This window comes from Octopus bimaculoides, chromosome 14 (genome assembly GCF_001194135.2).
Source record: "Octopus bimaculoides isolate UCB-OBI-ISO-001 chromosome 14, ASM119413v2, whole genome shotgun sequence".
In the NCBI taxonomy this organism is placed as follows: domain Eukaryota; kingdom Metazoa; phylum Mollusca; class Cephalopoda; order Octopoda; family Octopodidae; genus Octopus; species Octopus bimaculoides.
Window position 1 is genome coordinate 24,581,552 of NC_068994.1, and position 12,549 is coordinate 24,594,100.

At 34.6% G+C, this 12,549-nt stretch overlaps 1 protein-coding gene across 1 annotated transcript in view; it reads right to left on the reverse strand.

Moving 5' to 3' along the window:
* Window positions 1–6,764: 6,764 nt before the first annotated feature.
* LOC106883763 (insulin-like growth factor-binding protein-related protein 1) overlaps window positions 6,765–12,549 on the reverse strand; it is a 40,380-nt gene continuing 34,595 nt past the window's right edge. Inside the window, exon 4 of the mRNA XM_014934883.2 lies at window positions 6,765–8,128. Coding sequence (XP_014790369.2) covers window positions 8,082–8,128 — 47 coding nt within the window. The 3' untranslated portion in view covers window positions 6,765–8,081. The remainder of the gene's footprint in view (window positions 8,129–12,549) is intronic.

Sequence of the window (12,549 nt, forward strand, 5' to 3'; positions counted from 1 at the left end):
ATATGAATAGCATATGGGAACCGGTATTGAGGAAGGATAGAAAAATAATAGATTTATAAGCCTTAAAATTCACCCCATAATTGCCCACGGGCATATGGCGTAGTGGTTAAGAGCGCGGGCTACTAACCCCAAGATTCCGAGTTCGATTCACGGCAGCGACCTGATTAATAATAGTAACATCGATAGGAATGAGAACCCAGGTTCAAAATTTCCCCAAGACACCTGACGAAGGCTGGAGGGTATATCAGCCGAAACGTTGTGTTAACAACAAACAAGATGAGGACGAATATCCGTCAAATGTAAATAATGTATATATATATATATATATATATATATATTACAAAGTTAGATTTGGGTGAAATATAAATGTACACATATTCTTTCTATGCATTTTGTTCTGTAAAATCAGATGTGTGTCTCCTGAGGAACTTTTTTATGGCTTGCTGCCTATTCCTTAGAGAAGGCGTACTTAGTTTCTTTCCCCAAGCAATAACAGAGAATATTCATCTGAGTATATAAAGCAGTCATAACTTAAACTAACCCCGCGGTGGACACTTTAATTTGTACTTTTGAAAGCTCGTCTTAAATGAAACTAAATATATTTTATTCACTAGCGTGAACCAGGATATTGAGATACATTTAAATATCACAAGTCATATGTGTGCATGAAATAAGAATGTACGCTATTCCTTCTAGATTTTTTGATGTATGAAACAAAAGAGGAATATGGTATAAATACAAGAGATACAGGAGTTTTACTGGTGTGAAATCTCAAGGAACTCTCAGGAATAAGTGATGTGGCATTTTACACATCCGTGAAGTTACCTCTTCTATATCATTGTTATGAGGAATAAATAAACAATGAAGGAGCTTACTGTAATACTACAACGGCTGCTATCTCTTTTCAGAATATCTGTCTATGAAATTGGTGGAAAATACGCATGATCTGTGGAGGGGTGCGACCTATCTGCAGTACTAATATGCCTTATAATTCTACGAAAATAAAGACAGGGGAAATACATTCTGAGAGAAAATAAGCAGTGGTGGTCAGCTTTAATGCAGTTTCTGAAAGACTGGATACCAGGCAGCCTTCTACAGCTGGGACGAGGAACCAGTTGTCTTGGAATACCTTTTCACTGGCTCTATCTCATCACAGTAAGAATAGTAATACTGAGAAATATTCACTCTCAACGTTGCTATAAAGCTTAATTATGCAGGTATCTCCTCTTACAATGTGGATCATGAATATTGTATCTCAGGGCTGGTCGGTTTCATTGCAGCGGTTAGTGTATGATGCTCATCTATGTCGTGAAATCCCACGACTTTCATAGTTCTTCACTCATGATGGCAATCTTTTGTTTAGCTACCAGCATTTCAAAAAATTTATCGAAAATATTAAAATTTGGCGTTAATGTGGATTTCTGGAGTTATTTCACTCTTTCCAGAAAAATGTTTTAAAAAAGTTATAGAGGCTTAAAATTTGATCATTTTCACCCAGCCAGGAAACAAGACTTGGAAGCTGTCATTTTGTGCGTGACAGCACATTTTGTCGGCGTCCTGAAAATAGCACGTGTTGTCAACATACTTATATTCTACACGCGAAATATGAGTAAACAATACGTTTTTTGTAGTTTTAAGCATTTAATATGCATTTAATGCAATAAACAGCTCATTACAAATTAAATATGTTAAAAAAACAAGCATTTAAGCATTCGATATGCATTTCGGTGGGAAAAATAGTAGAACACAGTATTAGCAAATGTTTTCAATATATGTCAACACGTACTTTCTCGCAGACAAAAGAGTTCTCATGTTCGGCATGTTACTATGGAAACAGGCATGAATGCATCTGTGGTTTATGATTGGCTAAAGTTACCTAGAATTTTCAAATTGTAATTTCTAATAACTTTTTATTTATTGATTTATCGTGAAAATGATTTTCATGGCATTCATTAATCTATAAAAGTGTATCATTACACTGAATATGAAATCAATTCGAACAGAAATTGACGCTGGCAGCTAAACAGAAAAGATTCGATAAATCTTTTAAGTTCGTACTAATGACTAGATGTTTCTCTTTTAAGCATATTTAATTTGTAATGTGTTGTTTATTGCATTAAATGCATATTGAATGCTTAAAACTACAAAAGACGTGTTGTTTACTCTTTCTTTCTTTTTGTTGTGAGGTGTACTAAACATAACAGCTTAATAACGTTTTTGGATAAATATTTTATTTTCGTGCTATCACATTAAATGCATATTGAATGCTTAAAACTACAAAAGACGTATTATCTTGGTCAACAAAATGTTTGTTTTATTTTCCATTTAATTTGTAATGTGCTGTTTATCGCATTAAATGCACATTGAATGGTTAAAACTACAAAAGACGCGTTTACTCATGCGTGTAGAATACAAGTATATTGACAACACACTTTGGCTTACATTTGCATATCTAGCAATTTCCGTTGCTAAACTGTGTGTTGTATGACGGCAGTCAACTCATTGAATTTTCCATCGATTTCGATAGAAGACAAGGCGTATAACATACGCCAATTATCAAACTTCATTTATGTATTATTCGCTTTTTGTCATCTATACAAGCCGTAGACATGCTTCATGCTTACTAACCTCCTATATCAAGATTTTTAAAGATCGTTCTACTTTATAACTCTGTGTGTGTGTGTGTGTGTGTGTGTGTGTGTGTGTGTGTGTGTGTGTGTGTGTGTGTGTGTGTGTGCGTGATCTGGATATGACTTTAAACTGCATCCAGTTGTAGGGCTCATGGGTTCAGGGGTTCCTGAGATGTGAGGAGAGTGAAACCACTCCTTAGCCATGATTGTTCCCAGGTCTAGTCAGACCCAGATTAGTAATACCTGTCAGGATCTCAGATATGGATTAACTTATCATATGTCTGAGCACAGGGACACTTTGGTTGGTGTCAGGTCACATAGTAAAACCACCAGGAGAGAGGAACTCCTAGTAGTTATCACAGCATCCTTCTAGATGGATACTCATATAAAACTTGAAGTTTCATGTGATTACTGGTCATATTGCTTCAGCCTGTCACTGCGCACTAATCACAGACACTCAGAGAGTAGTATTCATGTGACATAAGCACTTGTCACTATAATCCAATGACATATAGATGTGTCTTTATGGTGAGCTCATTTGTCACTCCATCTACTGAATGTCTTACAGCAATGGAAGAGTGATGTGTGCAAACCTGGCCTGTTGGAATCATGCAGTAAGTTACAAATTTCGTCTATCATCTGTGCTTCAACCCATGTAGATCTGCAACTGAACTGAATAGTTGTACAAAAGGTCATGGTCTGAAAGTCAGAAATTTCATTGACAACAAGGAAACACAAGGAGATGGCAGTCATTTGTGAAGATGGAGCAATCACACATACATATATACACATATATACATACATATGTAGATACACACATACATATATATATCATCATCATCTAACGTCCACTCTCCATACTTACATGGATTAAACAGTTTGACTGGAGCTGATGAGCTGGAGAGTTGCACCCAGGTTCTAGTCTGATTTGGCAAGGTTTCTATGATTGGATGCCTTTCCAAATATCAACTACTTCAGGAGTGTAATGGGTACTTTTATGGGCCACCAGCATGGGTGCCATTTACATGACACCAGCAACGACCATAACTATGATGCATGGGTGCCATTCACATGGCACCAGCAGCGACCATGACTATGATTCATGGGTGCCGTTTACATGACATCGGCAATAACCACTCACACATACATGCACGCACTCTCTCTCTCTCACACACACACACATACATGCGCACACACACATGCATACATGCGCGTGCACATACACGCACACACAGGTTGTGTTAGATATTTGTGAACAAACTTTAGTGGGCCACAGAAAAAGAAAAACAATCTGCTATGCAGTATGTTCCAAATTTCATTTCTCTCAGTTCCTTTTCAGTAGTACTTACTGCCTCAAAAGCAGCTTCTAATCTGATACAGGAAATGAAGTAGCATGCTAGTCACAGTGATTCAGAGATTACTGTCTTTAACATGGCTGGGTTTGGGAAAGAGCTGGTGGCCATTGATGTGAACGTATCATCCATGGTCAAAAAGAAGAAGCATTTCCAATGTTCAGATGCTATCAGGACAGTTGAGCTTATCCAAAGGTCCAGGACAGCAGCAGCAATTAGAACCAGTTAGTGAGCTCCACCACTATCAGGCATTTGGTGCAAAGCCTATGTGGTAAAGGAAAAGCAGTTTATGTCCAGCAAGACTTGGCAGAAATGTGTGACTATATGACTCTCTAGCATTATATGGCCTCCAAGGTCTCTTGATTTGAACATTTTAATTGTTGCATCTGTAGCATTGTATTGGAAGTATGGAGAACAACTAGTAGTGATTCTTTATTGCGGCTGGGATGGTTTTGTTGAATGGTATTTCAAAGAGAATATGCTGTGTTTTCCCTTGTTCTTGGTTGCTTGGCCCACCTTGTGTGTGTGTGTGTGTGTGTGTAGGTGCATGCATAGCTGTTTGCATGACACTTTGGGCAAATGCCTTTAACCAATGCCTTCAGATACAAATTGTGTGAACTTGCCGATAGAATTAGATAGATAAACCTGTAATTTCCAGCAGTTGCTTCACTTCCTCCCTTATGGATAGAGCATACTATGCTGTTTTTCACCTTTTGGGAGAGATTGTTATTTCCAAGAATGATTAGAAAGGAATCTTAAGTAGTTTCACAAGATTGATTTACATATTTTTTTTTATTAAACTGTCAGAAAATTATCAGGATTTACTTAGTTTTCATTTCTAAAGTCCAGTACTAAATATAAATCCTTCACATCTTTCAGTAGTTAATTCTTTTTTTATGGTTTAATCAGAGGAATAAGTGCAGAGTTTATAACTTTTTTTTTGAGATCTTCCAAGATTTGTGGTAGGAAAGTAAGAAGTTATCTTCAGTCAGGACACGTTGGCCAGATTCTTGCAATAGTGTGTTCTCTAATAAAGGTATTCAAATATTGTTATATTTTGGGGCAGCCATTTTTTGTTTTTCCCAATTAAGCACACACACTATGTATTCACTCTTCACTTGTTTCTTATTGTTATTATTTTACCTATGTCCATTGCCTGGAAATCTTTTGTCACACATCTGTGATCTCTTCATAGAAAGACAGAATAGACTAAACAGAACAGGAGGATAGAAGAGTTACTGAAGAGGTCACAGATGTGTGACAAAAGATTTCCAGGCAATGGACATCAGATAAAATAAGAACAATAATAAACAAATGAAGAATAAATATATAGTGCAAGGGAAAAAATGACCATCCTGAAATAAGAAATATCTTTTCAACACACAATTCCATATCAAGAATCTTGCAAAACAAATTCATAAACATAAGGTATTCAAATACTAAACAAAACAATAAATTAAGTCTACCAGAAGCAACCTTCTTTGTGGAGGGTCAGTGGATTTCCTCCATCATAACAGTAAGCTTGAGATGCCTTAAAGGCAAGTAATAATCAAGATGACTGCGTACAAGTGTCTTCCTAAGGACTAAGAAGATTTCATGCTTTAAATGTTTCCAGGATCCATACCTTGTCAGTGATTGCAATGTGTATGCAAAATGAGATATCATTATTCATAATTCACAGCTCTCAAACAGATTCTGACACTAGGATTGCAATATGTTCAGAATGGCAGATTTTAAATTATTGTTATTTTACACTGAGTGCTACTATTATTTTTATTACTGAAATAACCAATGTTTGGCATGTATTTAGAGCTAGATGAACTCCCTGTCTTAAATTAAATCCTATCTCGATCTCAGAAGCAACACATTTAAAATAAAATTTCTGAGTCCTGTACTTGCCTGAGTGATTATATGTATTGTTGAATAGGTTACATGATGAGGATTTAGAGATAGAATCAATTGAAATATTGTTTTAAAGAAGTTATTGATTTGAAGTACCTTATTTATATTGCTGTCCGATTGCTCTGTGATATCAACCGAAATTATCAAATACACTACTGGAGTTAGGAAGGGTATCCAACCATAGGAATCAAGTAATAACAGATGACTGGTGCCTGGTGCAGCTCTCCAGCTTACCGGCATTGATCAAACCATCTAACCCATGTCAGCATGGAAAATGGACATTAAATGATGATGATGATGGTGATGATGATGACCATCAATTATCAACATGAGCTTTTTATTTATCAATTTGTTTGTCTGTGTGTGTGCATTCATGTATGTGTGTGTGTGTGTGTGTGTGCGTGCATGTGTGTGCGCGTGTGTGTGTGTGTGTGTGTGTAAGGATAATGGTTGATATTTCATCAGCAAAGATAAGTTTGGTGGTGTGATGCCAGTAATGTGATGCATTTAAAATTGGAAAAATTATTGCAGACTACTAGTCATATATTAGTTATAATTAATTGGCTATAATTAAAACTAAGCACTGTATCCAAATACAAGGCTAACCAAATTGCTAAATGTTTTAGTGCAAGTGAATATTTGTGTCATAACAGTTTTACCAATTTTAAAAACACCACATAACTGGTATTTGACCACCAAACTTTCACTATTTATGACAGTGGGCTGTATCTAATCACAATGAAATGGTATGAGCCAACAAAAACTTAGTGTTTATCAGTAAAAGCCATCAATCCTGATATTAATAGCCATCAGCCATCTGCAAATATTAGTATATATGACTAGGTGTATGTGTCTGAAATACAGCAACAAAAGAACAAGATTTTTCATTTTTACTTTTTCACTTCAATTTTATTTAAACAGGTTTCATAAACTTACTTTCAATACATTTATATTTAGTTATTTCAATACTGCAACCTAACCTCAATTGAGACAGACCATAGATTTGCTGGCATTTCTGTTATTTAAAACAAAGTATACTACTTTATCAATACTGTTATGGTCTATACTGTCATTAACTCTCTTAAAAAAATCTATTATCATATGAACAAACATCAGTGGTAACTTTCAATTAGTTAATTGGAATTCCAGAGTTACCTCATGATATAGATATTTCAAATAACAGTTGTTTAGCTTTGTTGCAGTATCAACAAATTTTTGAATACCCTTTGTTTTATGTGATATCAAATGATATAGCTTGTGCTACTAAATATTCAAATATAATTCGAATAAATTATAAAAGAAAAGCTATTAGTGGTTAGATACTTGTAGATGATGCAAAATTTTGAACATAACAAGCACATCAAAATGATGACTCTAAACAAAGGTTTTAGATATAAATTACATATTTTAGTATTTTATTATAGCTGAAAATCCGTTGGTGATATCATATAGGTCATGATTATTAACAAGATGTAATATTAATCTTTGAACAAATTAGCATATGGTTAAATGAAACTGTTATGGGGATAGCTATATATTTTCTTCTATTCAAACCATAGAAGACTAAATAGATAATCTGTGGTGAGCTCATATGTCCCTTTGAATGAAAGTCTTATTAACACTAATTATCCATCTACAAATTCTTGTCTAGAATTTCTGTCTGTGGTGAAATTAAAGAGATTTCATCCACAGAATGGGTAAGATTATATTTTATTTGAGGTTGTTTTTTGGGTTTTTTTTCTGGTTGAGGAGATAAAATTATTTCCTAGTTTACTTTCTCTAAAAAATTTTTTATGAAATTTAATTTCTTCCATGATTTTAATACATTTAATAAATCTCAGGCATGCACTTGCTTTTGTTCGTAAAGGAAGTAAAAGAAGACAATTCGTGAAAAAGACATTTCTATAATTCATTTTCAAATTATTTCAGAAATTTTACTTGAATTTTTGACAAAATAACAGAAAAACAGAAATTTTGTATCTATAAGGAAAACCTATATATAGCATGTGATTAAAATTGCTATCATGTTTAATTGCAGTATTACATCAGTTTATATTTATTTTCTCTAAATTATATATAGTGTCTCTGAATTATAGAGACAAGTTTAATTCATAGAGTACATTATGAATTAATAACATCTTGTCAATAGATTATCTGCTTTTCTTCTTCATGTTTTAGAAATATTGCGAAAACAAACTTAATTTACTTCAGGATTTTTTCGCTTAGTTCTTCTTCTTTTGTGTTCTGCAAATAAAAGAAAAGAATTTATTATAAATATACCTCTCATTTTGTATTAAAAAGAAAAAAAAAGGGTTAATGATAAGGATCATTATTTCTGACATTGGTACATTCATTCCTAAACTCAACGAAATCCATAAAAGTTAAACATATCAAAGAAACCACCTCAATATACAGCAAGACCTAGCTTGTCATCTATGAACAGATAATCACTAAAAGGTCAAAACATTTCAGTGCTATTCTTTTGTAGAAACCATTTAACATATATGCAGTATATCTACATACATACACTCACACATTCTCTCATGTTATATAAGAAGCAAGTAAAGCTTTACTAGCCAGTTGGAACTCACACCACAAGCAAACACATTCTTGTTAGCCAAAATGTAAGCCCACCACTGGCCACAGTCACAGGGAACTAAGATCAGTCATCCAGTTACTAGCGAAAGTTCAGAACAATTCAAATTCTTTAAGAACTTTACTAACTCAACCCAACAAAACTATAACTCTTTGAAACTCACTTTCAATCTGAATACTCATGATTCTCCCAAATAAAGCTCTTAATAGTTCTAGTAAATACTTACTATTGCAATTAACATATGCTTGAAATACAACCTAGGTATCATCATCATCATTTAATGTCTGCCTTCCATGATAGGATGGGTAGGACAGTTTGACAGGAGCCGGCCAGGCAGAAGCCTGCACCAGACTTCTGTGACTGTTTTGGCAGAATTTTTACAGCTGGATACCCCTCCTAACGTCAAGAGAACTACAAATATGTAGGCCGTATTTGATATGAAAGGGAAGCTTAACTTTACAAGAAGCAATAGAAGTCTATAGAGTCAGTGTTAAGCCAGAGTTACAATTCAACTATCAAAAAATAAAATAAGTTCCTTCAATAAAATGCTTGTATAACTTTTCTCACAAACTCTGCAAGCATATTTAAAATAAGAATTTGAGTTTGAGATACAATGCAGAAGAAGAAAGTAAGGAAGATAGATACATTAAGTGACTTAGGTGCATGAGTATGTGCTGAGATGTTTAAAGGATGAATGAATACAAGTACAGAGAAAGAAACTACATCTTTGAGCCAGTGTTGTTGTGTACTGGTGTATTAAACTTTGCCAATGAGCCAAATACCCTCCTTTTGAATGTAGTCTCTGATGTTTGCATATAGCAACAGCACTGTCTCAAATATGCTACCTAATGTAGGTTATACAAGAACTTTATTCAAGGTCAAGAATAAAATATTTTCTAGCTTTCAAGTTGAATCCTAGATTTTTTTTTATGCAGTTTTGGCAATATTGTATACATCTAATGCTTACAGGAGATTATTAGAAATTGAGTAATCTGACATTTTTAATAAATGTGATAATAGTTTTAAATGAAATGTGACACAAACAGTTTTCTGAATATAAGTATCAAAAGTATTTTGATATTGTTAAAGAAGACTAATTTGTTATGTTTCCATTGAATGAAACTTCTGAGGTCTTTATTCACTCAGGAAGGGTAGGTTGAATGTACTGAATGTAAACTGCTTGGAAATTACACATTTAACCCTTCCACATGTGTGGAAGGCTTAAATAAGATAAAAGTGTTGTATCATCTGTATAGAAGCATATGTGTGAGAGAAATATTGTGAGAGAAATATTTCAACACGGGCACCCTAGGGCTGATTGAAAGTGGCCAAAAATAGACTTCTAAATGCACATTTGCAACAGTATAATGATCTTGCAGAGATTTGAACCCCAACCTCAGGGATCATGATTGATTTATAAATTGACCAATCAATGTGAAGCTGTGTTGTGAAATGGCTCCTCAGATGACCAAAAATTCACCCTCTTTTTCACCCTATAAAAACCATTTGCTGCTTAACATAGCTAGATGGCCTCAGGCAATTGCATAGATCACCTTAGGCACTTATACAAGGCAGACTGCTAAGACCAGACCACCTTTGGCACACAGACACATCACCTCAAGCAAGAAACAACTTCAGACATTCACACACAATGTACCAAAGCTAACCTTCTACAGAAACAGTGCAGTTCTCTTCTCCCAATCAGTAGTTATATTATCAACATCTTTCTTTTGGAAACAGCCAATGAAGTATATCATGTCCAGCAATGAATATGTTAAAAGTTAAAAGTTTGTGAGTTGCTTCATTTATTATACATGCACCCAGCTAGATCACACGATGATGCCTTCAATAAAACATCACACATCCAATATCACAAACCCACAATATTGGTGACCAAGCAAGCATTTGTCACAACAATCTGAAATCCAAGAGAAAAAGAGGTATAGACCATGGTGTGGAAACTTAGTTTAGAGGTTCACATTCCGGTCATGGTTAGAGAATTTGCTGTAGTCACTTGTATTGTTCTATTTATTTGTACCCTATGACCATTATACCCATTGAAGTATAACATGAAATTATCTGTGTAACAAAACAAATTCCCTACTCAGACATCTGTTTGAACATATGAAGTTTTAACTGCATGGTTATATGCTGTTTAATTCAATAGGGACTTTATAAATTTCATGTCTCTATCAATCTATCTCTATATATCTGTACATATGTGTGTGCACATGTATACACCCCCACACCCCCACATACATATACAATATTATAATTGCTCAAGTAATATAGATACTGCTGATGAGCCCCCAATAAGAGTTGAAAATTAGTCATCATTTTTTCTAATTTACTGATAAATAAGTAAATCTGACATGTTTGTGTATCTACTATATAGGTTTACACATGCACACACACACACACACTCATACATCAAAACACACACACATATATATATATGTTTCGTTTTTGGATTTAGTTTGCGAGATTCATTATGTGAAATCGTCAAATCGTCCAACCCATGCTAGCATGGAAAGCGGACGTTAAACAACAATGATGATGATGATGATGATAATCATAGTTTAATAGAACGGTACCTCACCGCTGCAGTCCGTTTGCTGTGTGTGTCGAGATTACTTTCCCATACACTTGGTAATAATTTAGCAAGCCTAGGAATGCTTGTAGCATTGTCACATTCGTCAGGGGTGGTATATTTCATATTGCTATCGCCCTTGATGGCTCCAGTCTGCTTATGCTTTTGTCGATTACTTGATCTAGGTTATTTTATTTTTTCCATCAAAAATTCGCATTTTTTTCTGTCAGTTTTCGCCCATATTCACTTATTCTCTCAAATATTTTATTTATATGTTCAACGTGTTGCACCTGAGACTTGCTCTTTATCAAAATGTTATCGGTGTATGTGATGGCAATTAATCCGGTCGAGAAGTCTGTGTGCACTCTTAGCTTATTATTTTTTTCTTTTTATGTAGACTGCTGGTATTGCTCAGTCTGCATGCTCAATCTTTTCAATTATATTCAGGCTTTCCAACCTTTCTAGTTCTTTATTGACCTGGTGTACCACCGCAAACAGATTGTTCCGTTTGGGCCTGAAAATAAGTGTTGAATTTTCTTTGATAGCACTCCTTGCTTTTGTTTTTGTGCAACAACCTAAACCTTCCAAAAAACTTTCTCAAATGTTTTTTTAGTTTTTGTCTTAGTTCATCGACCTCGTTCGATTGTTTGACTGCTCCGTTTACGTTATTGCACACAACGCTTATGGGTGTATCCCATAAATTAATTTTCTCCATACATTCAGTGCCAAATAAATTTATGGATTTTTTAAACACATAAACATTCACTTTTTTGGTTCGACCTTTGAACATTATATCACAAATGCATCACCCGTGATATATAATTTTCATCCCGTAACACCATACGCTATTTTGTTTGGACTACATAATTTTGGTTTGCCCATTTGATCCCATGTTTTCTCATTTATGACTGTGATGTCACTTCCCATGTCTAATTGTATTCTGACACTAGTAGTTTCAATTCTTACATTCACGATTTTCCTGCTGACAAACTATTTTTTCTTGTTTGTTCCATTTTCCTATCATTCTAGTTTTTGCAGTGTGATTTATGTCCTGTAAACCCGCAGTGAAACCACTTTGCTTTTTTATATGGACGATCATACATGGGTTTACATCCCGATATTTTTTCTGTTTTTACTTCTATACCCACACTTGTGGTCCTTTGAACATACACACACCCTTGGGTAGTTAAGTACATGTCATTAAACTGTCCAGCCATGCTTGTATCCTGCTGTAAGGCAAGACACTGCACTATTGGTTCAGGGTCAGGGGCCTCAGTTGGTTGTAAATCTCTTAGTGTCTGTTTACCACATACATATATCACCACATTCACTTATATATATATATATATATATATATAGTTCAAAAAAACAATAACAAAAAAACAAAAAAACAACAAAGTGAGGACGTGATATGGATAGTATTATTGGACGCTCAGGAAAGGAAAGAGAGAGTGTATGACGTTTCGGGCGTAGCCCTTC